This window comes from Mixophyes fleayi, chromosome 1 (genome assembly GCF_038048845.1).
Source record: "Mixophyes fleayi isolate aMixFle1 chromosome 1, aMixFle1.hap1, whole genome shotgun sequence".
In the NCBI taxonomy this organism is placed as follows: domain Eukaryota; kingdom Metazoa; phylum Chordata; class Amphibia; order Anura; family Limnodynastidae; genus Mixophyes; species Mixophyes fleayi.
The window spans coordinates 129,166,739-129,192,707 of NC_134402.1; the positions used below are offsets into that span (position 1 = coordinate 129,166,739).

At 38.7% G+C, this 25,969-nt stretch overlaps 1 protein-coding gene across 1 annotated transcript in view; it reads right to left on the bottom strand.

The window, feature by feature from the left end:
- Positions 1 to 17,378, bottom strand: part of LOC142138735 (uncharacterized) — a 37,835-nt gene extending 20,457 nt beyond the window's left edge. Inside the window, exons 1-3 of the mRNA XM_075195661.1 lie at positions 17,271 to 17,378; positions 17,024 to 17,063; positions 15,690 to 16,948 (exon numbers count right to left, since the gene is read on the bottom strand). Coding sequence (XP_075051762.1) covers positions 15,690 to 16,948; positions 17,024 to 17,063; positions 17,271 to 17,378 — 1,407 coding nt within the window. The remainder of the gene's footprint in view (positions 1 to 15,689; positions 16,949 to 17,023; positions 17,064 to 17,270) is intronic.
- Between the last annotated feature and the right edge of the window lie 8,591 nt (positions 17,379 to 25,969).

Consider the following 25,969-nt stretch of genomic DNA (forward strand, 5'->3'; position numbering starts at 1 on the left):
TTGAAGTCCCTTATCCCTGTTGCAAATTCTTTCTCAACACCATTTTACTAGACAAGCAAATCCTCACCTGAACCAAAAGGTTCCAAAAAGAAAATTATTGGGCTACAAAATTCCATTCTACCCAATGTACACTTACCCACAGATATGGAGCGGAACAAGCGGAACTGGGAAAATTGAACATTATATGACTGTGACAGCCCACTGGGTTGGTAAATCGCCTTCAGCAGCAGGAACAGCAGCAGTATCTATAAAACAACACCAGATCTTTCAGAGGCAGGCTAGTCTGTGTATCATCTGCTACACTGAGAGGCATATTATTATTATTATAGTAGATTTGTAAGGCACCACAGTGCCGTACAGTAGGGAAGACAAGGACATACATAAAACAGGACATACATACAACAAGAACAGACAAGGCATACAAAATGAATGGAGGCATGAAAACAAAGGGTATGGAGGACCCTGCTCATTAGATAGCTTACATTCTAAAGAGAAGAGGGCACCGCTGAAACAAGAGGAATGAGTGTGGCTCAGAGTGGAGATTGGGATAGTTGTGAGGATGCTTTAGTGTGAATAGTGTTATTGAGGACAAGGTCACCTCTAAAAAATTGATGGGTGTTCAAAGAGAATCTTAAGATTTGAATGCTGTGGGAATGTCTAATTGAGCATGGTAGGGAATTCAATAAGTGGGGAGTAGCACGGGAGAAGTCTTGTAGGCGGGAGTGAGAGGTGGTTATTAAAGATGAGACAACGTGCAGGTCAGAGGTAATACCGCTGACAACCTGTTTGAAAAACTAAGGGATGTCATTGCAACATGGCTTATCCTGGTTGGACTCTCCTGAGGATATGTGATTTCTGATAACGCCACCAATATTGTTAGACCTTTACAGCGGGGAAAATTCCATCACATTCCCAGTTTTGCTTACACAATCAACTTGGTGGTACAGAACAGAAAAACGTAGCTTTCCCGAGACACTCAGTGGTGATTCAGATAAGTCTGCACAACATTTTGACATTTGGTCTGCTGTCAAAGAATTGCCCAAACATTGTGACAGCTCTGCCGTAAAATGAACTGCAAATTCCATGAGGAAAGCCATTACCGGCAATTACATCAAAGTACACAGACTTCTGTGATGGTGGATTCCAGCGGGGATGAATTAGTATTGTTTGAAGATGATGTACACACTGATGAGGGTGAATATGATGACAGTGTACATTGCAGGTGCTGAGATCTAGCTGAGAGAAGGGAGCTAGCTGATGCTGGTATGTTTGGTAATATTTTGGGTAGAAGGCATGTTTGCAATTTTATGTTTTTCTGCAGTAAACTTTCAGATTTATGAGAGAGGTGTTTTTTTTATTTAAAAAGGTACAAGCTTTTTATTTACATGTTTATTTCCCTGACTTAAAACCACTATGGACTTGAACATAGGCTTTAGCACATGAGGTACAGGGATTAATATAATTATACAAAAGTGGAAGCTGCTCAAATCAATTTATAGGCCATAACAGGTGCTTGAAAGGATGGGGTTATCCTGCAAGGAAACTACACACAACATTTTTTCCCCCAGCACACTGCAATAGCCAGCAACAGATCTGCCATTTCTACTGTAGATAAAAATGCAAAAGTCTTTGTTGCACACATTTGCAAATGTATGTTTAAGCCATCCGCCACGCCAAGGCGCTTTTGCTAATAGGATGGTCCTACTCTAAACAATGAGAGTCCCAGCTCACTCATAAACAGGAGAGGTGGCAGGGTTCAGTGCTGAAACAGAAATTGTAATAATAGGGCTGTCAGTGTTCTTAAAAGTCTCCAGTGACATTCTACTGTGTCATAGCTCATACAGAAACAGGATGGGTGGCAGTGTCCTTGTCACTCTCCAGTCTTCAGTCACATTGTTCTTGTCACTCTCCAGTCTCAGTCATAATTATATTAATCCGCCACGCCAAGGCGCTTTTGCTTATAGGATGGTCCTACTCTAAACAATGAGAGTCCCATATATTTGGGCCATACATATGTGTTTTTAAATTGAGAGCCAACTTACCAAAGAGGTACCCCAGAAGCCTCCAAACAGCAATTCAGTGCCAGTACCCCCTCTCAGCTACTGACACCAACATGCCTCTCAGACAAATACAAAAGTGGAAGCTGCTCAATGGCTTAAACATACATTTGCAAATGTGTGCAACAAAGACTTTTGCATTTTTATCTACAGTAGAAATGGCAGATCTGTTGCTGGCTATTGCAGTGTGCTGGGGGAAAAAATGTTGTGTGTAGTTTCCTTGCAGGATAACCCCCCCCCCTTTCAAGCACCTGTTATGGCCTATAAATTGATTTGAGCAGCTTCCACTTTTGTATTTGTCTGAGAGGCATGTTGGTGTCAGTAGCTGAGAGGGGGTACTGGCACTGAATTGCGGTTTGGAGGCTTCTGGGGTACCTCTTTGGTAAGTTGGCTCTCAATTTAAAAACACATATGTATGGCCCAAATATATGGGACTCTCATTGTTTGGAGTAGGACCATCCTATTAGCAAAAGCGCCTTGGCGTGGCGCATTAATATAATTATGACTGAGACTGGAGAGTGACAAGAACAATGTGACTGAAGACTGGAGAGTGACAAGGACACTGCCACCCATCCTGTTTCTGTATGAGCTATGACACAGTAGAATGTCACTGGAGACTTTTAAGAACACTGACAGCCCTATTATTACAATTTTTGTTTCAGCACTGAACCCTGCCACCTCTCCTGTTTATGAGTGAGCTATGGTACAATAAAATGTGACTGGAGACTTTTAATAACTCTGCCAGCCCTATTATTTGAATTTCTGTTTTAGCACTAAGCACTGCCACCTCTCCTATTTCTGAGTGAGCTACGGCATGGTACAATGTAACTGCCGATTTTGAAGAACACTGCCAACCCTATTATTTCTATTTCAGCAATGATAATTAGCAATGGAGCTCTCCTGTTTGTGTGTTAGCTATATAATACAGTACAATGTGACTGCAGATTTAAAACAAGACTGCCAGCCCTATTATTTCTATTTCAGCAATGAAAATTAGCAATGGAGCTCTCCTGTTTCTGTGTGAGCTATAACTCAATAGAATGTCACTGGAGACTTTGAAGAACACTGCTACCCCTCCTCTTTCTTTTCCAGCTATGACGCTGCCCAACTGCACTAGAGACTGCCAGGAGCCGTGCTACCCATTCTGCGCCTCTCTGGGAATGGCGCTGGATCGTCGTGGAGGGCGGTTCTTATAGAATCCAAAATTTGGGAGATCTGACGACGTCACAATGACATTTTGACTTGTTTTCAATTCCAGTGGCGCTAAAGTACAGAGCCAGCTCGGATCTGTTAAGATCAGGAGGGTTCGGTTCTCGGGGAACCGAGCCGGAGCATCTCTAGTCAATTCTATCATAGTGTATTTTTTTCAATATTATTTTTAGTATTTAATACAATTGTATGCAAGTTATGCAAAATAGTTTTTCAAATTTCACAAATGGTTAAATGTGGTTATCAGCTTACATAAAGAAGACGTTAGTTAGAGATACTTCAAATAATCAACCCATGATGTGGAAGCTCAGATCTTATAAAATATTCATCAAGCCTTTTTTATTTTAGAAAATAGATAATTACAATCAGATTTAATTGCCTGGTGTAAACAGATACAAGGTCAGTCCAAAATATACATCAATCGTCTCATCAGTGCTTCACAGAAGATCAAAGGACAAACTTTAAGCCTTGGAAAAAAGGAACTTTTAATGTTAGGTACATCAAAAACATTTTTATCTCTTTTAGACCCATATACTTCAAGTCTATATCAGAACTAGTCAATTTCCTGTGTGCTCAAAACAGATTTTATATCCTAGGGTACATCCTTCTGATTCTTTTATTTAATCAGTTAGGGACTAGGGCTTAAGTGAACAAGGAAGAACATGCAGATTGAAATCATGTGTCTATAATGGAGAATGCTTTGTAAAAAAAAAAAATTATACTCACAACGTTTCTTACATGAGCACCTTAATACCAACATAGTGTCCCTCTGTAAAATTACGTGATTTTCACTGAACGGCATGTCGCTTCGCCGCACTTGTTTGAAGTCTATTTTACAAGCAGTCGAGATCACCACACTATAGGTAAGATGACTATCGGAGTGATCATGTCGGGAACATTTATGCCAGGTTTTGGGTAATCAGAGAAGTGACTACCACCGTATGGAATTGTATAGCCATCAAATGAATGGTCACATGTTGAATCAGAGGCAAGTAATATTAGTATAATAGTATTGTGGATTGAAGCATATCTTGATACACCTAAGTAAAATTCACCAATGATCATCAATAATTTGAAGATGACGATGATGACTGATGTTTTAGTTTACAAATGTTTGAAGAAAAAAGTGAATGTACAAAATATCTGCATCACTTTAGTTAAAATTTTGAAGTCATATATTTATGTGTATATATGGGCCTACTCTTAATGATGCTCGGAATGAGAGTAAATTGAGCAGTATTTTACCAGACAATTTGTAAAGGTGAAATTAATGAAGGCGGTAGTCCTAAAGTAGTACTAGGATAAACTTTAAAGTTACATTTTCTCTCATTCCCTATAAATTCCCTCAAAAGTAGAAGCATCAGGGATAGCCGCCTCTGCCTACTCCCTGAGTTAATAACTTATCAAATAATCAAACAGTCAAACAATAGATCAACTCTATTTTGTCAGGAAACCGCTCCTGACTTCCTTTAACTGTCACTTACTGCACTCTGTACACTTGTCACTTGGAAGTGTTTACTGTAGGAGGTTATACACGATTCCAGCACTCAATCTTTCTCTTACCTATCACACAGGTTATAAGTTTGCCGAATCGCCCCAAACAGCGCTCACACACCCACACCCACTTAGGCTCTGCCACCACCTATTGAATAACGGCAATAGGTCCCCAATATACTGTAAAACCCTGCATTTTATTACGCACAGGTTAGCAATGCACACTCCAACAATAAAAAGATTAACAATTTACACCTCAAGACTCTGTTACACAAATGTACATGCATGCACACACTAGGCTTGGTAGTCAAATGTTTTAACAATTCACACACAGCATTCAAAGGGTTAACATGCTCAATCAATCTTCTTCATAAAAGGCTAATTGATTCATTTAGAGCAATATGGACAGTACTTTTAAATTTTTAGATTTAATATACAAAAAGTACAATGCTTACCAGATTATTAAAAAAAATAACAAAATATGACATAACACACAGTAAAAAGTGTAAAATAAAATATACAGGAGAAAGTTTACACTAACATACAAGTTGTATAATCCTCTCATTCCATGCGTGATAGGCAGCTTTTTTACTACTTGTCAATGATAGCAGGGTATTTAATCAACTCCAGGCTAGCGCAGTGGTGTATTAGCTATGGGTGGATTTTTTTTACTGTCATGGTCTGTCTGCCTAACTATCTTTCCTACCTGAAGATAGAAGGGAATGTAGTAATCAATGTTACCCACAGTCTAGTGCCAAGAGCTGTCTAGAAGCAGTTGGGATTTGGGGAAATTAATACTGGCCTGAGAGGAAACCTACTTCTTTTCTTATATATTTTTTTAGGTTACCTTTTTTCCATTTAAATTAAAGGATATGTTAAGTCATAAATTAATTTTTAGTCACCGGCCTCTCTCTTAAGCTACTATAACTGAGGGGCACCTATGTCAGGAACCTCCATTTTTCGGGATACCTTACCCCTGTAGAAGCTGTATTGGATCCTCTCTTCATGTATACAATGTAGAAAAAAACAGAACAAACAGCTCAGTGTTCATTTCTAATAGAGACAATGATTGGACAAGGTTTAGGCTATGGTATTCAGTGCCTGTGTTTAAAAGTAACACATTGCTGATTGCACCTCAGCTTCACTCTGATGTTGATGCAATGCAGTACCAGAGAGAGTGAGTACTGCCAAACTGTGGCCTTTGCATAGTTGGGTAGAGTAAAATACCCATGACTTGTATATTGTATCTTAGTTGTTTTACTCCTTTATGTTTTCCTGAGGTTTACATCATCATTTTTTTTACTCTTTTAACTTGTTTTTGTAATAATGGTAATAATTAAATTTTCCTTGAACTTTTTTGAATAAATGTTTGGAACCTGACTCTATGTGTGTATTGCTTTTTCTAGATATGTATATTGTGAGCACTATTGCTTAGAGATGATCTAAATTTTCAAAACTTTCCTTCAAAATATTCACTTCATTCTGTGTTTGGCCAGGAAACTCTTCATGCTTCACCAGCTGAATTGACCTTAAGTGTTCCCTGTACTACATCAACGATATAACAAAACAGCAACAGTTGAGCTTCATTATCTCAGATCTATTCATAGTATATCAATTCTGTGAAATGTTAATTTGCAAAGCGTGAACTGGCATTCCCTGTAATGGTCTAGCAATAGTGCAACTTCAAGGTCATATCACCCAAACATTGCATCCCTGCAAAATTACCTGTTCAACCGTGAAACATGATTTGTGTGAAATTTGATTGTAGTTTCACTCATTTCAACTATCAGTGTTTGTGACTGTGCAGTTTGTTTATCAAATCACTTTTTCAGTTCATGCATTTTCAAGCAAACAATTTACCACCATTAGCATGCATTCCTATGGATATCTCTAATATACGATGGAAGCCAAGAGAAGTTAAGAAAATAAGGACAAAATTACAAGAAATGGATGTTGAATGGTGTTTCTCTTCATGATTCTTTTGAGCTGCATGATTGTGGAAAAATAATATGATTGGAATCTAAGTGATAGATTCGTAAAGCAGCTATTTAAAACAGTTCAGATACAATGAGTTTCATTTTTGAAATGTAGTACCCATGAAGTTATTTGTACTGCATTAATTCTGACAAACTTACAGAATCACCCTCCACTCACTCTGAAAGAATGGTCAGTAATTTAAAGATGGAGGAATCTAGCAATTGCTTGGGTCAGCTACAACATCATAGAGCCAATTTTATCTGCCTTTCATGTGCAAGTTTCACATTTATTTATAATTGGAAAACAGGCTATTTTGCTACACCATGTGCTATCATGTGTGTTATTTTCTAAAGATTTTTGGAATTTCTGTATCTAATTGGGTATGAGAATTTCTGGAATTTTTGGAATTTCTGTATCTAATTGGTTATGAGAATTTCTGTATCTAATTGGAGGCCTGGAGATACCCTCAGCTAAGACCCCAGTGGTCAAACTACAGACTATTATATAATTGAAACAAGTAAATACGTATTTATAGAATCTCTTGGTGTTGAAAACACTACACCATATTTCTCATCTACCCTGGATTTGCAAAGTGTGCTTTAGTAAAGCTCCCTCTCAGTCTTCTATGTAATTATGCACTCTCTGTATTTTATCTCTCTCTACTAAAAAGCCTAATAGCATTTATTCATAGTGTTCATTTTAACCATGTGGTATTCCTTGCACTTCAATTGGTCAGTTTAAAGCCAACCTTAATTATTGTCTAAAAAAAGAGGCCATGTATGGTCTTTAGTGGAAGTAGTTAACATGATTTATGTTTTTCAAAATCCTCAAAAATGAAAATATTGACGGCAATGACTATGATTTAATGAAATGACAGAATAGACCTGTTTTGAATATATATTTTGATATAATTTAAAAACTTTGAGCTGCTATTTTATTCTTCCGGTAATCAAATTGTTCATTGAAATTATGTAACTGAAAAAACCCTGCAGCATATTAATGATCATTTCAGCTGATATGCAAATTAATTTACTATTGAACACCATGCAAGAAGCTATAAATCTGATAAATGTTCATAACCCTGCTGTGTTTTCCACAGGGCTAAAGTGAATATATTTTCATTTGCAAACAACTGAATCAAAACAGTGTGAGCTTTATAATTCATTTTAGAATATGTTTAAAACTTCTTGTCATTCTTGCCATCCCATTGTCATTTATTTTTAGCACTATAAAAATGATAAAAAAAAATTAAATTAGAGCAACAATGCTCAAGTTAATTTATGAAACAACTACTTATACACAAGTGTGCCTTACTTTCCAGGAAAGATAATGGGTTAGTGGACTAAGATGGTGGCATCTGTGGGAGTGCAAAATTTTGCACTGCCTGATGGGAGCAGTTGGGGGAATAAAGGCACTCCTTAGAAAGTGCAGATTAGGCAAACAAGTGAACCTATTTTTCAACTGAATTACAGGAAATAGGTTTCAGTCTGCAGGTCAAAATGATTAAAATAACATGAAAAGGAGGAGAGGTCACATTTACTTGAGTATTTCGTACTTTTCAGTTAGGTGTACAACCTTATATTCCATGCAAAAAGTGAACTGAATTCTGACCTGAAAAATGTGAAATTAATAAAGATGTGTTGGCTATAAATATTTAGTAATTTAGCCTTCCCCATCTTTATATAACCAATGTCAGTATACACCCAGTGTCAGTACAATTCCCAACAAAGTCCCCAGCAGGATGCCACAAATAGCAGAGTTCCAACAGACACAAAACTCCTGAAAACAAGGTCCCAGTTGAACAAAACCAAACAAAAATGATCCTGCAGGTTCTAATCTGGTTGGTGGGTCTTTGTTTCTTCCTGATCTCGGCCACTTGGTCAACTCTCCACCAGATTGGTGTGACTCTGGGTGCCAGTCTCCCTACTCCTTTAGGTGCACCAATTCCCCAGAATCTATCAGTCTCTCTCATTGCTTTGATGGTAAATCAGGACTAGAATTCAGAACCCGTTCTGTCCTAGAGGTTTCCTGGTCCAGCAATCTCCTGTGGCATTAATGAGTATGACTACTCATCATCAGCCCAAGTACCAGTCCTCTTCAAAAATCCATCATCAACCTCTCTGACTCTCAGGTGTCCCTCTTTAACCTCCCCAGAGAATCCCCTGGTCCTCCCCCCTTCTGGTTCCCTTGTTATTGGTTGATGCTGTGGTCTGAGAGGTAATGGGTTGGAGCTAGAATATGTTCCCAGAAGTTGCTCCCCAGCTGTTTTCCTGCCAGTCTGGCTTTTTTATGTCCTGGAACAATATCAGTAAATACTCAAATCCACCTCCTGCTCTCAGATAGCGTTAAGACCCACCTGTTATTAAGCAATTACATGACTTTGTGACGACAATTTACAATATGAAAATGGGGGAAGGGATAGAAATATTCCACACAGAAAATATTCCATATGAAATAACATAATATTACTTAGAAGCAGAGGGTGCTGCTACCTTAGAGAATTCAATAGTGTATAATCCAAGGAAACTAAAGAAGAAAGGGTTCTCTACTAGTAGGTACACTCCATCATTTTCGTCTCATTAATAAAAGTAAAATCAAAATCCTTTATTGTGACATACATATTAAAACAACATAGATAGAAACACATAATCATTATGTGAGCGAAATGTTAAAATCTAGAATGAGAAGTAATAGACTTGAAAATACAGACGTTAAAAATGTGTACAGAATTTACACATAATGGTGAAACTTGTGGAAATATGCAGTTTAAATATTTATTAGAAGTCTATAATATTGTAAGACCTGCTGGTATGAGATATATTGGTGGTGTAATAAATCCTTATTTTGAGATCTCATTAAATAGTATCTTTCCCAGTTCAGGGACATAAATATACAGGGTTAACATCCCCTAGTGAGCTGAGAACAGTGTATCCAATCTCTGAATAATGTCTGTTGACTTCACAGTTTAATCTTCACAAGCGAATCATATAGTGACACTATGTAACTAAGTTAGGCTGTATCTACATGCCTCATAGATTGAAATTAGTTTCATATTCACTGCCTTAACAGCTCTACCACAGCATTCCCAGCACGGATCTATTATGTGATACTTTGTGTCTAATTCAAGCTATTTTTAACATGCCACATGAATTAAGGTTATTCTCATATTCATTAACATTGCGGATCCAGCTCAAGCTGATATGATGTCAACATACCTGAGACTTTTTATAATGCGAGCGTCGGCATGGGCTTACCTATTATCAGTGTCACTGAGTCTTAATGGCTTTACAGACGTACGCAACTGCAATGCTTCTCCCTACTTTTTATGGCTTAGAATGCAATATTTCTAGTGTTTTTTTCATTGTTCTTTTAGCAGTCTATTTAACATATTTTGGAGATGATTATCATATTATTCATTATCTACCCACAAGAGCCCCCATTACTGCAGTGTGAAATTCACATTCTGCAAGATAGCACTGACGTGCGTTGCGCCCCGGCTTTTTTGGCATTTTGAAAAAATCAACAAAATTGACAACTTTTGTGTTATTGCTAATATCAAAACAAAAAATACACTTTTCATCTAAAATTAAATTTTAGCTGACATAAGTTTGATAATCAGTTTCACTCAGCTTATCACTACAATCGCTGCAAAATGAAATCAGGTGTTCCGGGCATATCAATTTGTAACACGCTTGACTTATATGAGTGGCCTTATGATCTTTTTTAGTGGTACACACTTAACATGTTTTTCGAACTCCTGGTACTCTTGCTGGTATCTCCTCTAAATATTCTCCTTTGAAATCTCTAATTTTTTTAAACGTTTCTCTTGGTAATTGAAATACATCTTTGAAGATGCTCAAGTGTTCATTTATGAGAGCAAGACCCAAGGTTTTGATGAATTTACGTTGGTTTTAGTATAACACCAATATATTGCGATAACATTGATTCCAGACATATTTAGCATGGCAAAAATCATAGACAGTGGCCATTTTCTCTAAGTGCGACACACATTATATGTCGAACAAATTTTGTCTGAAACATCTACGCAAAAGGATAAGTAAAACATCACATAAAAAACGGCATTTAAAACGCCTTATGATCGAACCTCAAAGAATGACGCTAGGTTAAGAGTTTTCAGTTATGCCCCAGATTAGGGAGCAAACTATGTGTCCCCAGAAGGGTATCAGGTCACCCATCCTTGCCTAAGATTGCAAGCTCATTTTTGCCATTCCTTCTGTAAGTATATTAGATTTCCAGCCATATCTACAGCTTTGGACCATCTGCAACTTACGACTATTTTTATTTTATTTTTGCTTCAACTCCTGTTTCATATCATTCTGTGTTATTTATTTGTGTCATGATCCCAACATATTAAAGTGTTAATACTTTAGATATTAGATTTGTGCAAATAAAGGATAATAATAATAATAATAATAATAATAATAATAATATTTATAATTATTATTATTATTATTATTATTATTATTACCACTTTGGAATCAGACCAATCACATTAACATTTATGGAAATGAGCCAATAATAAGACAATAGTCACCATCACCATGTTCAAACCCATATAAAAGTATTATTTAGTTAGTTATGTACTCATTTTTCATCTACCTGTGAGAAATGTCTGTATAATGTCTTACTGGTATATAAATACAGCTCAACTAGGTACTTTGTGATGCTCAGGGAGGATTGACTTGGTGGTCAAAAGCATGTACCCAAAGAGAATAGTAGCACAGCTTGTACACTGTGGGTGGTCTGGTAAGCTCAACAGGAATGACAGGCACACATTATCAGTTTCCTATCCCTGGTCTCTGAATGCAGTACCACAGAATGAAGGAATTCCTCTGGTTATCCGTGGCTCTATCTGCAATGGTAGCTGCAGGAACTTAATAATTGATGGTAGTTGTTGGAAAGTGTAAGATGGAGCACCTGCATCCAGACTGTGTATCCAGTGGGTAATTCAGGATGACAGCATGCCAGATTTGAGAGTCACAGAAATGCTGGGACAGGACAACCAGGTGAAGCTTGTCACTGTGGGAGAGAGTTTTTTGGGATGGACTAAATTTCTCCAGCAGTAGCAGGGTAGATAGTCAGATTTATGGTAGGAGAATAGGAATCACACAATGTTTTTCTCTTCTTCTTTAGAGCTTTTTCCCTGCTCTTCCTTGCATAGCTCTTGCTTGAGATCTTCCCATAAATTTTCAATAATGTTTAAGTCTGGTGATTTTGAAGACCATTCAAAAACTATAGTTTTTAATTCATGTAAGTAATTAATGGATGATTTTGAGGTATGTTTTGAATTTATGATATTCTGAAATATTCAGCCTTGTTTCAACTTCAATTTCTTCACTGACTCAACAGGTCAATAGTTTCTTGGAATTGCAGACAAAATGGATAGTAGTATTTTGTAGGAAATACAAAAGATTACCTCATAGCTGTATTGGCAATATAAACTTTGTGAAGTACTGTAAGCTATGACATTGGTGTTGTTAAAATCCTTTGTACTGCATGATAATAGATCCAGATGTTCCCTTGTTCATAGACTTATGGGATTTAGAAAAGACTTCTATAGTGATTAGTATAACATCTCAGAATAATGTCCCAACTACAGATGAAATTTCAAATTTAGTTGAAATTAATGCTTTAGGAGCAATTACTCCTATGCCTGATCTAGAATCTACCTACAAAAAATTTGCAACTGATCAATTAAGAGACCTTAATGAGGTGTCCCAAGAACAAGATACAGATAAACAGTTTCCACATTTTGCCTTTGTCACGAACAGCACTCAACTGAGTCGGCGTGATGCTTATGTGACACAGGGCTAACCAAACAACAACCACCTGGTCTGTCTAAAATGATTAAATCCTTCCCTATCTATGCCACGCACTAGCTTTGTGTAACAGATTCTGGATACTTCTACTACTAATCTTGATTAGCGCTGGCTTACCTGAGGTGCAGAGTCTAACGATCTCCCCGGTGTTCACCAACAACCGCCGCAAGGCGGGGTGGGCTTCGCTGCCAGGAGTCACAGGTCGCGGTCCTCAGGTTCGCCCCAAGATGTAGTACAGCGGAGTGGAGCGGAGGTAGCGGAGTCAGGCAAGCCGGTTCGGTACACAGGAATGGAGTCAGGCAGAATCAGAAGGCAACTCGGAGTCAACAAGCTAGGTTCGGTACACGGGTCACAAGAACAGAAGAATGGTCAGCAAGCCGGGTCGGTACACAGGGATAGGAGAGCCAGGGGAGTCAAACAGGCAGAGATCAGCACACAGGAAGACACTGGAGACTGGAAGACAGAGCAATCCACGAAGTACATGAGCCAGGAACAGGTAAGTGTTGCTCTGACACTCAGCGAGTGTCAGAGTGAGGTTTTTTTGCTGACGGGGATTCAAAATCCCCGCCTCTGGGTTGCAGTGATGTGAGCGCCGAACCCGGAAGTGTGGCATCCGGACGAAGCGGCGGGGATCAGGTAAGTCCGTTACACTTTGCGATACTAATTACCACCACCAAGGTTTTTCGGACAAGCGCTGACACTCTTATTTAGGAAGCCTTCGGTTCTCCCTAGCATTAATCTAGCACAAATTTCTTTAATCAGAGTTCACACAAACCACAAGGTTTGCACACTTTCAATTAGGTAGCGTCTGGACCAAACTGTCGCATGAATTCGTAAGAACACAGAGACTTGAACTTATTAAGTGTAATTTAATATGGAAAATACATCCCCAATGCTTAAGATAAAAAGCTAATAACAGACATACAAATATAATGCAATTGTTTCTTGTAAAATAAATGGGATGAAAGTACAGAGCATTATTTACAAATAATAATCTGTATGCCTGGGGCAGGCAGGAAAGATGGACAGTCCTTCAATTAGATTGATCCCCAAAAGTCAAACAGTTTTTCCCCTCAGAACACAGATTTTTAAGCAAACTCAAATGGGACGGCATTCACAGGGGCAGTGTGAATGCTAATGTGGGGGCGAAAATGTCCCCTGGGTGTTACCTCAGGTTTGGTCAAACTATTCCTAAGTTTTGACCTGTTGGTAATGCTTCACAGATATATCTCAGAGAAATAACACCCCCTCAATAAACCAGTCATATTCTCCCGCACATTTAAATACCAAACATAATGGAATTACAACAATATCCAATCTCATCCTGAAATACATGTGCCTATGGGTGTTCCCTGTGTAGTGGGTATCTATGTTTCAAGACCCTTGTGTGGTTTTGGCCCCTCAGTACAGAGTGGCATCCGAATTTCCCAAAATATGAAAAATGAATTAATTTCCTTTCAAGTGCACATTTCTATATACCGGCATAAAGACCATAGAGGTTTTATACAAGAGTCTCCAAGATCCTCACCTAGGCATCTGGCTCTCCAATTTACACCTAGGGGTTAGTTTGTGTTTATAACCCTAATGAAAGGAAGTCCATTAGCTAGGGAAATACAGGATCAAATACAATGGATATCTGTGATCTGCATATCTTTAGCTGGTCTCTGCACAAAGGGTTTACCTAATTCAATTACCTCCTCCTGGGCTCAGTTGGTCACACATTTATCTGAATTGAAGATCAGGTTAATTTAGGTATTCATGCAAAGATTTATTTTGGGTCCTGACATCCAATATTCTATTTCAGCATATCAGATTTATGCTCTCATCCTGACATCTCCCCCCTTCAAGAAATGGCATGGGCATTGACTGACAGGTCAGTGCCCAAGATCATCTCATCTAATTTCCCCCTGGGTCCACTGTAATAGCTGCTAGCTGGCTCTCACTAGGGTCTCTGGTCAGGTTCTCCTGTACCAACTCGGTTACAGTGTGCACTTTGTCTCTAATCCTCCTGTCCTCTAAGTGAAAGCCTGAGGGGAAAAATGGCCTGGGATTCCTGACACTGCACTTCTAAGTTGGAACCCCTTAAGTCTGGCACAGCAGAATACCTACTTTCACTCTGCCCTGCTCCCCAGTTAACCCCTTCCTTGTCAGTGGGACACCCTATGCACTTCTTATCTTGGGGGCTACGGAACAGGACACTCCGCTCCCCCTTAGACTTATCTATCTGGGGGTGTAGAGTAACAGGAAGTTTGGGCCCCTCATCTACCCCCTCTAAGCCATTAGACGGCTGACTAGGTAAGTGTGGGCTAGCCACTGACCCCCCTGTCTCTATAGAAAACTCAGATGAATGGTCAGAACTCAGATGTAGATCTGAGTGGGGAACATTCAAACTACAGGTCCCAGCAGCAATGTAAGGATTGCTGTCACTCGCTACTTCCCGTTGGTCAGGACTATGTGTCTCCCCCACATGCTCACCCGCTCTGTGTGCAGCTGGTTCAGACACAGAATATACATCTTCACTCTGCCCTCCCTGCCAGTTACCTTGTACAACATCTTCTAAGCATATTACCTAGGTAGAAACATTGTCTTTCTCTAGCACAACAGAATTAATCACATGGTCATCTGTCCCATTTCTAGAAAGCACATTATCTATACCAGTATTAATGCCAATATCTGCAATCACAGAATTCGCTGTCCCTATCTCATGACAAGATGTCAGTGTAAAAACAGGTTTAGATTCTAACACAATACTGTTATTGGTATTATCCTCATTATTCGCATTAGGTACAATAATACATTCTCTTTCCTTGTCACCTCCTGGTGCCTGGGAAAAAACATGGTTACTCTCAGCAGGTTCTGGTACTGTAACATGGGCGGCATTAAAATCATTACACACTTCAGGTATAATATGTCATTTCTGTTCCCTGTCACATCCTGCTGCCTGGGAACAAACGTTGGTATTCTCAGCTGATTCTAACACAGTGACATTAGCATCATTACCTACATCAGATATAATAAGACATTCCCTGTCCCTGTCACTTCCTGGTTTACACATTTCAGGTGCAATTGAACAGACCTTTTCCTTGTCACCTCCTGCTACCTGGGAACAAACTTTGGTACTTTCAGTTGATTCTGACACCACAGTAACAGGGGTGGCATTGACATCGTCATTACAGACATACTGAGACAACATTCTTCCTAAATCTGTCCCCAGTAACACATCTATAGGCATATTATCTGAGACCCCGACATCCCTTATACCTCTTCCAGCACCCAAATCAAGGTAAACTTTGGCTACAGGTACAGTAAGGTGAATTCCACCCACGACTTTCACAGAAATACATTTTCCTGGAATGAAGTCCTCTAACCCTACCAGTTCTGAATGAACTAACGTAACATCCGCACCAGTGTCTCTTAACCCCACAGTTACCTTGTCACCCACAGTGACTGTTTGTAGGTTGTCCTTCCGGCCCCCTTCTGGTCCCGCAACACACAGGACAGCTGGTGAAGATTGCAGGGAAAGTACCCCCCCAGCGAAGGGTGAACTGGTCTTCTTCTCTGGACAGGCGGTACTAATGTGTCCCACCTGGTTGCAAACAAAACACCTGCGGGTATCTCCCACAGCAGGCTTTGCCCCAACCCTCCCAAAAGATGAAGAAACAGTGGGTGATGGTGTTGAGGGGGGTGGCGTTGATCCTCCTGTCCGGCCCCCTTTCCAGGCCAACTGCCCTGGCACAAAAGTTCCTCTTTTAGCTGCAGGTGCCCGGGTGACAGTGTACTTGTCAGCCAGTCTAGCTGCTTCTGCAGATGATGTAGGGTCCCGATCCACTACCCATTCCTTCACATCAGCCGGGCACAAAGTCAGAAACTGCTCCTGGATCATCAAATCTTGCAGAGCATCAAAGGTAGTGATCTGTAGCCCTCCAACACACTGTTTGAAGGAAGCACACAGCTGGGCCACAAGTCCTGAATATGTGTCAGAGGCACTGCATTTTAAATCTCTGAATTTCTGCCTATGCGCCTCTGGGGTGATGTTAAAACGTTGCAACAAGGCACTTTTGATTGCCTCATAATTTCCGTCCATCTCAGGTGGAAGATCTGCAAAGGCTTCTAATGCTTTACCTCGCAAACCAGGGGTTAAAAATTGTGCCCACTGATCTTTGGCCAGTCCATACTGTTGGCAAGTCTTTTCAAATCCTCGCAAAAAAGCATTCAAATCCCCATCTTTTTCCAATACAGGGAAATTCTCAGGACGGAGTCTGCTAATACCAGCCTCTTTGGCCTCTGGCTGGCGTTTGAGCTTGGCAAGCTCGAGCTCATATCTCCTCTCTGCCTCTCGCTCGGCAGCTTCCCTTTCTGCCTGTCGCTCTGCTTGGCGCTCCGCTGCCTACATAGCAGCGTGCCTCTCTGCTGCCTCCATAGCAGCGTGTTTCTCTCTCTCCTGACGGTCAGCAGCTTCCTTCTCCTGGAACTGCTGTATAAGTTGCATTTTAGTTGTAATGTCCGTTGGGCCCAAATATTTCAGGGCGGTTTGCATATAAACGTCCATAGCAGTGTCCACACATGAATCATTAGAATCATCCGAAATTAACCGTCCCTGGTTTTGAGGAATATCCACAGTCAGGTCACCTTCTGAGTCCTGGCTATGCTCTTCCTCGGACACAACTGTGAGTTGATGCTGATCCCTCTGTACAAAAGCTTCAATGAATTGCTCCTTACTTTTGCCACTAGTGGGAATTCCTGCATCCTCACAATCTGAAATCAGCGCCTCCTTTGTCAAACGTTTATATGCAGCAGCCATCTCCTCAGTTTAATGCCAAATAAAAAAAAAGATAAGAAAAAAAAAGAGAAGGGGAGGGAAAGAAACAATTGCTGTATGTTTTATAATGTTTTAAGCATTGAGTTCAGTCTCTGGTGAATTAGTCTGTATTTCCTCTCTCAGGGATCACACAACCCTAATTCACTTAAGTTCTTAAAAAATTAAAAATATATCCCACAAGCTTGCCACCAATTTGTCATGAACAGCACTCACCTGAGTCTGCGTGATGCTTATGTGACACAGGGCTAACCAAACAACAACCACCTGGTCTGTCTAAAATTATTAAATCCTTTCCTATCTATGCCACTCACTAGCTTTGCGATACTAATTACCACCACCAAGGTTTTTCGGACAAGAGCTGACACTCTTATTTAGGAAGCCTTCGGTACTCCCTAGCATTAATCTAGCACAATTTACTTTAATCAGAGTTCACATAAACCACAAGGTTTGCACAGTTTCAATTAGGTAGCGTCTGGACCAAACTGTTGCGTGAATTCGTAAGAACACAGAGACTTGAACTTATTAAGTGTAATTTAATATGGAAAATACATCCACAATGCTTAAGATAAGAAGATAATAACAGACATACAAATATAATGCAATTGTTTCTTGTAAAATAAATGGGATGAAAGTACAGAGCATTACTTACAAATAATAATCTGTATGCCTGGGGCAGGCAGGAAAGATGGACAGTCCTTCAATTAGATTGATCCCCAAAAGTCAAACAGTTTTTCCCCTCAGAACACAGATTTTTAAGCAAACTCAAATGGGACGGCATTCACAGGGGCAGTGTGAATGCTAATGTGGGGGCTGAAATGTCCCCTGGGTGTTACCTCAGGTTTGGTCAAACTATTCCTAAGTTTTGACCTGTTGGTAATACTTCACAGGTATATCTCAGAGAAATAACACCCCTGAATTTCCCAAAATATGAAAAATGAATTAATTTCCTTTCAAGTGCACATTTCTATATACCGGCATAAAGACCATAGAGGTTTTATACAAGAGTCTCCAAGATCCTCACCTAGGCGTCTGGCTCTCCAATTTACACCTAGGGGTTAGTTTGTGTTTATAACCCTATTGAAAGGAAGTCCATTAGCTAGGGAAATACAGGATCAAATACAATGGATGTCTGTGATCTGCATATCTTAAGCTGTTCTCTGCACAAAGGGTTTACCTTATTCAATTACCTCCTACTGGGCTCAGTTGGTCACACATTTATCTGAATTGAAGATCAGGTTAATTTAGGTATTCATGCAAAGATTTATTTTGGGTCCTGACATCCAATATTCTATTTTAGCATATCAGATTTATGCTCTCATCCTGACAGCCTTGAATTAAAATTTATTTAACTAAAGTTGGTGCCTCAAGTAAGAGTCTTGAAATGCTATGCTATATCAGTGAAGTGTCGCAAGATTCTAGTGAATTTTTGCACTTCAGTTAGTGTATGGCAAAGGTGTTTGCCATACAATAAGGAGGCATAGAGAAATAAGGATACACCACATAAAGGTGTGTTAGAACATGTAGCTCAAATGCAGAATAGAATTTCAAGTATAATATAGAATGAAAAAGAACAGCTACAGATTATGCAAGAGGCACAAAGCTGGGCATTTAATCGGTCTGCTAAAATCAGAAATTGTAATCTGGGTGATAGTTTTTTTGTGCTGGTGTCCACTGTAAGGAGAAAAGTGCTTAGAAAGTGGAAAAGTACCTTTAAAATCAATAAAAGGGTTGAATAAGTAAATTACAGTTCACAGTGATAGTAGTATCCACTGTTGGGACTACAAGAGTAGAGGAAACTGTTAACAAAAGGTTAGGATATCAATGAAAAAAGGTGTTTTGTTAGTAGATTTGTTAACATGATTATTATGTGTAAACTTTGCACAGGTGAGCACATCTGTCTACTCATCTTGGTCAGCTGAGAAATAAACACAAAGCTAGTGTTCAAGGATCTAATTAACTTTTTCCATCTAGTAAGTAGGCTCAGATGCAATGCAGATAAATAATAAGCTTTATACCTAATTGTTATTACAATTATTATTATTATTATTATTATTATTATTATTATTATTATTACTATTTTTATTGATATTTTAATTTGCATAAGGCCCTGAATTCTCAAATTGTACCCACCTTATGAGATACTCTGTGATGAGACAGACTTTGGAGATTTAAGATCTCTTTGACAAAAAGAGATGCAGATGGTAGAACTTTGAATAATGTATTGAGGTATCTCAGAAGAACCGCAAACATCCCATATGATTGTGAATCACCAGAGAGTGGAGAATTAGTAGTTATTCTATAGACGGAGGAACAAAAGAAATACTAAGAGATTGATAAAAATTCTTATTGTGGGCATAAAATGGGATGAACTGAGACTAAATCTATCACATCCTTATTCAAATTATGGCACCAACATTTTCAGGAAATAATTTTCAGTGTCTTCCTGAAGTGGCAAGAACCTTAAAACCTATTTTGAGTTATGAATCCACATAAAGATCTTAGGATTGATGTTAACTGCAATAAACGTTTTTCCAATAAGTGTTTTAAAATTATACCAGAACCTATTACTCTTTTAGATCTGGTACGAGTTTTCTCTCACTGTGTGAGGATTTTAAGTTGTGTGTCTTTTATCATATATTAAATGTGAGTTTAAATTCTGCTACTCACGAGTTTTCCGTGTCGAGTTAAACAGAATTACACTATGTTTGTTTTCTCCCACATTTCCATATATGCTCGTTGCTGAGGACGTGTATAGGAGTTCTTTTGGCTTTACAACGGAAGATATTTTGAAAAGGTCTTTTTGAGACTCCACACACATGAAACAATAGGAGGGAGAATTACATGGTGATGTCATATACAAGACACAGAGGAACCTACAGTCTTTTACTATTGTCATTTGCAAGACTTAGATGCTGAAAAGGACTTCCATCACATAGGATAGATAAGTTCATTGTATTCTGTATATCTTCTAAGATTCTTTTGAGATATATGATTAAGTAAGGGAAGCGCTTGAGTGCTCCTTTAATGTTTTATATATCATATCTATTTTTGATGTGGTTTTTGGGTATTACACGTTAGGAGGAACATTAGCTGCATTCCCTTCTTCAGAGCGCCTGTTTAAAACTGTTATATTGTATTTTTTGTATTGCCTGATGATAGTTTATGATTAGTGTAGTGAACATAGAGAACTTCCAGTTATTTATAAGGGTTAACATATTGCTATGGCCACCAGTGCATCATAAACTTGTAGAACTAGTGGAAGAGGTCTTCACCTATAGCAGCCGCCATTCCCGTAGAGACTGGTTATGCTCACAGTTACTCGGATGCCCCCAGGTCTTATATTCAGTGTAGTACAAGTTTATGGTCACACAGCAGCACTCAGGAGTGGGAGGTAATACACCGTGTAGGAACAGGCCAGAGGTCTGCGATCTGGGACAGAGATGTTAATGTCTGACTGGCCTAACAGAGCACAGGCGGCAACGTCAATTCAAGCAGGGTCAGAGCCACAGGCAACAATTCAAATCCCGGTAACAGGCAGAAGGTCAGGGCAACAAGCGATGGTTCAAAGTCCAGGTAACAGGCAGAATATCAGGGCAACTAGCAGGTACCAGCATCCAGGAAACAGGCAGTGGACATACACAGAAGTCAATCCAAAGGTTTTCACCAAACACAGAACAGGAGCAGGTCAGGAAACTGGTAACAGAACACTATAGCCGGCAGGGAGGCTAAGCCCTCCCTGCCTTAAGTATTGAAGGGAGTCAATCAGGGCTTAATCCTGAAACTATCCCCAGGACCTGCCTAATTAATTCAAGAGCAATTAATTAGCCCGCAGGCTGTTTCTTTTACTATGCATGTGCATCTGTCTGTCAGAGCTGCCGGAACGCGGCGCTGTATCAGAGAGCGTCCCGACCGTCTCCTTGGCAACGGTCGGGGTGAGGGAAACCGGAAATTACATCCCGCCTGTTGCTATAGCAGCCAGGACGCTGGAGGAGAAAGCGAGCCACAGATCACCACGGCTCGTGCCACCTATCACATAATTATGGTGAATAAGGCCTACATCATAACTGCAGTGTAAATATGGTATATCAAATGAATCCATTGATAAGTTGAGCTACTAAAGTGTAAAATGTGAAGTCAGAAAGTGTGTTGTGAGTTTGTTCGGTGGCTCCGCACATCCCAGTGTTAGAAGATAGCAGTCTTACCTGTAGCAGCTTCAAAGGCCCCTGCGGTGAGATATATCTTTGCCTGGGATGGAGTTTTGACACCTGTACAGACTCTTAGGAACCACTCAGCATGGTGTCTGGCTTAAAGAGACCATGTGCTGATTTGGCTTTATTTTATATATACAAGAATAAGTCAGTTTTAAAATATGCCCCTTAAAATCAATAAAAGTAGTGATCAACCACATATTCCTCAATAGCATGATGAAGGGCAGCTCATATGTCAAATTAAGAATTCTGCCACATAGAGAAGTTGAGGAAATAAGTATAAGCTCAATTGATACCATTTACCTAGGTTTGTTTGGTATCAATAGATGGGTAAATTCATAGGGGATCTATTAATAATAAAATTGGGTCTGTGTGGCTCTCCAAAGAAAAGTTAGGTCACATAGCAGATTTGAGTAGTAAATCAAGTAACATGCAAATGGTGATTGAAAAATATATCACAGACCACAACCCCTGGAAGCAGGGACAGGTGTGGAAGTGTCTTTAAAAACATGAGACCAGTTATCAACTGTTTATCAGTCTTTTGGAAAAATCAAAATTGATAAACTGTCCATCTTCCAAGCCAATTTCCCATGGCACAGATTATACAACTCATGTAAGTTATATTCTGAATGTATTTCCTTTTATTTTATAATATTGATTGGAGCGCTAGTATGTAATACAATCTTTAATGACTAATAGAAACAACACATAACATATATCAATAAAATACACTCATATAGAGTACACAATGCATTTCATCATCATCCTCATCATCATCATCTGATCAATGCATTTGGAAATAAAATACTAAAAAAATATTAAGACTGCAATGTTTAGCTATACACTGCAGTATTATATTTAGGACTGAGTGTCTCTCTTGTGTAATGATTGCTGTTTATATACTTGGCAAAAAATACTCTAATGATTCTTTTGATTCACATGATGCTCTTATGGATGTATGAGGATTATTTTCTATACACCATTGGAATCTGGACTTTTGATGAACTTACAATGACTGACCATAGTCATGTTTAACTGCCGCTGTATCTCCTAGGAGTACCCACCAGCCGTCTGTCCTGTTTTACCTACCTAGCAACTAAATTCAATGCTGGTGGGGATTGGAGGATAGGCATCATTATTAAAGATTATTATCTGATTGGCCACGACAAGTTGCAGACGTTACTATGCAACCCACGAATACTCGGATTGGTTGCTCTTTTATGACGCATACAATATATACAAAAGATGACTGAAAGTTCCTCTTCAGTAGAAGATGATTGGTAGAGATAAACAAATATGATATCTACCATTAGCTATTTAAGACACTCTATCTACATGTTCTACACTACCTCTGATGAAACCGCCACCTAGGGGCGGAGAAACGCGTTAATGGACATCACATACCCGGAAATAGCGCTACCTGCATATAGATTACAATTCACATGGACAAGTTAGACAGAGATCGTTCATGCTGTAATGGCATCTACAGCTCAAGATAAGTGTATCAACAGTTGTATATGCATATACCAATAGAAACATTATATGTAATACACTTGACTGACATAACAGATGGCTGCTTAAAGGTGGACAGGATTCCAGGATCTAATAGGATCGCCACTAGTTTCTTATCCTCACTATATCCACTCACCAAAGGATAAATAGAACTATGATTGAAAGTGGACCTTATATTTTGTCTACAGGATAATTAAAAAGATATTCTTCCTATTTAAACAATCTTTTCAGGACTCTTATAGTATTAGCGTGTATACTGGAATTTGCCATACACATTCCTTGGGAGAAATCTACCTCCACTCTGAAATACAAGGATATTTGAATATTAAGCTACACAACAAAATACTAACACCAGCAGGTAGCCATATTCTGGCTTTTTTCTTTGCAACATTGCGGTCTTAATATTTTTTTATTATTTTATTTTCACATGCATTGTGTACTCTATATGAGTGTATTTTATTGAGATATGTTATCTGTTGTTTCCATTAGTCATTAAAGATTGTCTGACATACTAGCTCTCCAATCAATATTATATTATACTTTTTGGAGACGTTTCAGTAGGATGTCCTTTTGGAAGCAGCTAGTATAAATCTGAAAGAATTATATAATAACTTGGATTACAACTGATCGTATCATTACTGTAGAGCGTCCTTTTCTCTTTTATCTATCCTTTTATTTGAAACTCTTTGGCGTATGTATGTTATGTCAATTGTTTATTAATTATATATATATATATATATATATATATATATATATATATATATATATATATATATATATCTATCTGTATGCCCTGTATCGTTGTATATTAAATCTATAAATTTAGTAAGTGGCTTCTTCGATACTCTAACAAATCCATTAGCTTGTTAAGAAGAATATAGTTCAACCAAGTTAACCCTTTGAATGCCAGTGTGTGATTTGGTAATACATTTGACTAGCAAGCCTAGTGTGTGCTTGCATTTACATTTGTGCAACAGTCTGAAGGTGTGAAGAATTAACCCTTTGATTGCTGGTGTGGGCTGTGCTAACTTGTGTGTAGCCAGAAGCTTTGTGTGCCAGTGTGGGACAGTATATTGTAATCCTATTGCCCGTATTTAATTGGTGGTGGCAAACCTGAAGTGTGTGGGGGTGTGAGAGTGCTGTTGTGGGGCAATTCAGTAGGTATATAACCTGTGTGATGGGTAGAGAGAAACTGCGGGATGGAATCGTGTGTAACCTCATACAGTAAACACCCAAAGTCACGGAAGCTGGGAGTGTGTTCGTCACAATCAGTATACAGTAACTTTTACGTAGTTAGGAGAAGGGGAGCTCAAATCTCCTCCATCGCTGGCCAAACAGTGAACTCCTCACTTTCAAATTAGGGGGCTGCTCTTTTTTGCGTTAATATTTTTTTATTTAACATGCATTTAAGCCGAAGTAATGACTCTTTCAGAGTCATGTTCTCATGCCCACACATTGCTTAAAAAAGGTGGTCTCTTGCTTGAAAGACTGGAGTCTATTTTAAACCAATGAACCCCTTTTATTTTGTCTGGTAATCAATTGTGATCACAAAACAGAAAACTATTTCTGCCTCACCTTTTTTAAACTACAGGGAGCACAAAAAAAACACATATTTATGTAAATAAAATGATTAGATCTATAGTTATACTCCTAGCATCCCTTTATACAAAGTCATCTCATCAACATAAGGTAACATACTTGTTGAGAGACCAGCAGCTATTCAGAATGGTAGTACAATCCCTCATTTTTTAAATATTTGTCATACTTTAATTTGGTAAATCTAAGAAAATGGGAAATTGTTTCCTCTATTGAGCCATCTGCTGGAACCTATTGTGCATTTTTTGATTTTAATTTGATAGATAATTGCCCTTAATTGATGTAGTAGGGTATTCATTCAATATCCTAAATGGTATGACTTTTGTGCCTCTATAATCTTTACAATGCACTCATCTCATCCTTGAAAAAAAGAGTCAAGGAAGTGCCAGGAATACAAATGTTAAAAGTCAACTTATACAATGGGGCAACAATTTTAATGACTAACAAATCCTATCGTGAAATACAGTTCTCTCTAGTATTTCTATTTCAAAATACTGAAACTCAAAATTAGTTTTTTAATGTGACATGTTTTATGTACAAAAAAAAACATGAAGGATAAAAAGAGAAATGTAATGTATCCCTTTATTTAGGAAGCTCTATGTTTACACTGGTGAAAAACAATTGTCAAAAGGTTAACAGTTGTACTCCAAGAAATTAATCATTAAAATAACTACTACATTATCTGGATAAAACCCCACAGTTATGCAGTCATTATCCATGTATCTTAAGAACAGCTGTAAAATAGAGACTAAAGTGTGTCCAAAAGCAATAGAAAAACATATATTAGGAAAATGGTACAAAAAAATGTCCAAGTGTATGAATGTCCCAGTGTCAGTTCAATTATCAGGAAGTGGAAGCTGCATCAAACCACCTAGACACTGGCTAGAAGTTGCTGTCCTTTAAAACTCTCTGTGCAAACAACAAAGGAAATTAGAGAGAAAGGAGTCACAGAGAGGCCAACAATCACTACTGTGGGAATTTGGCACAAACTAAGTCATTACTCAAAATGGTCCAGGTAAAACAGATATGAAGAATGATCCAGTGGTGAATTGGTAAAAGATTTTGTTGCCAGATGGGACCGGTGGTAGTCATTTCAATGACTACCATCACACCGACACTACTTACCAAGAAATCCTTAGCACAAAACTGTTATTCATGACATCTTGGCATTCCTGACTGTTGAAAAAGCTGACTTCCAAGTATTTACACCCACACACAGTCCAGTGCACAGAACGACATTGTAAGCGCGACCCAATT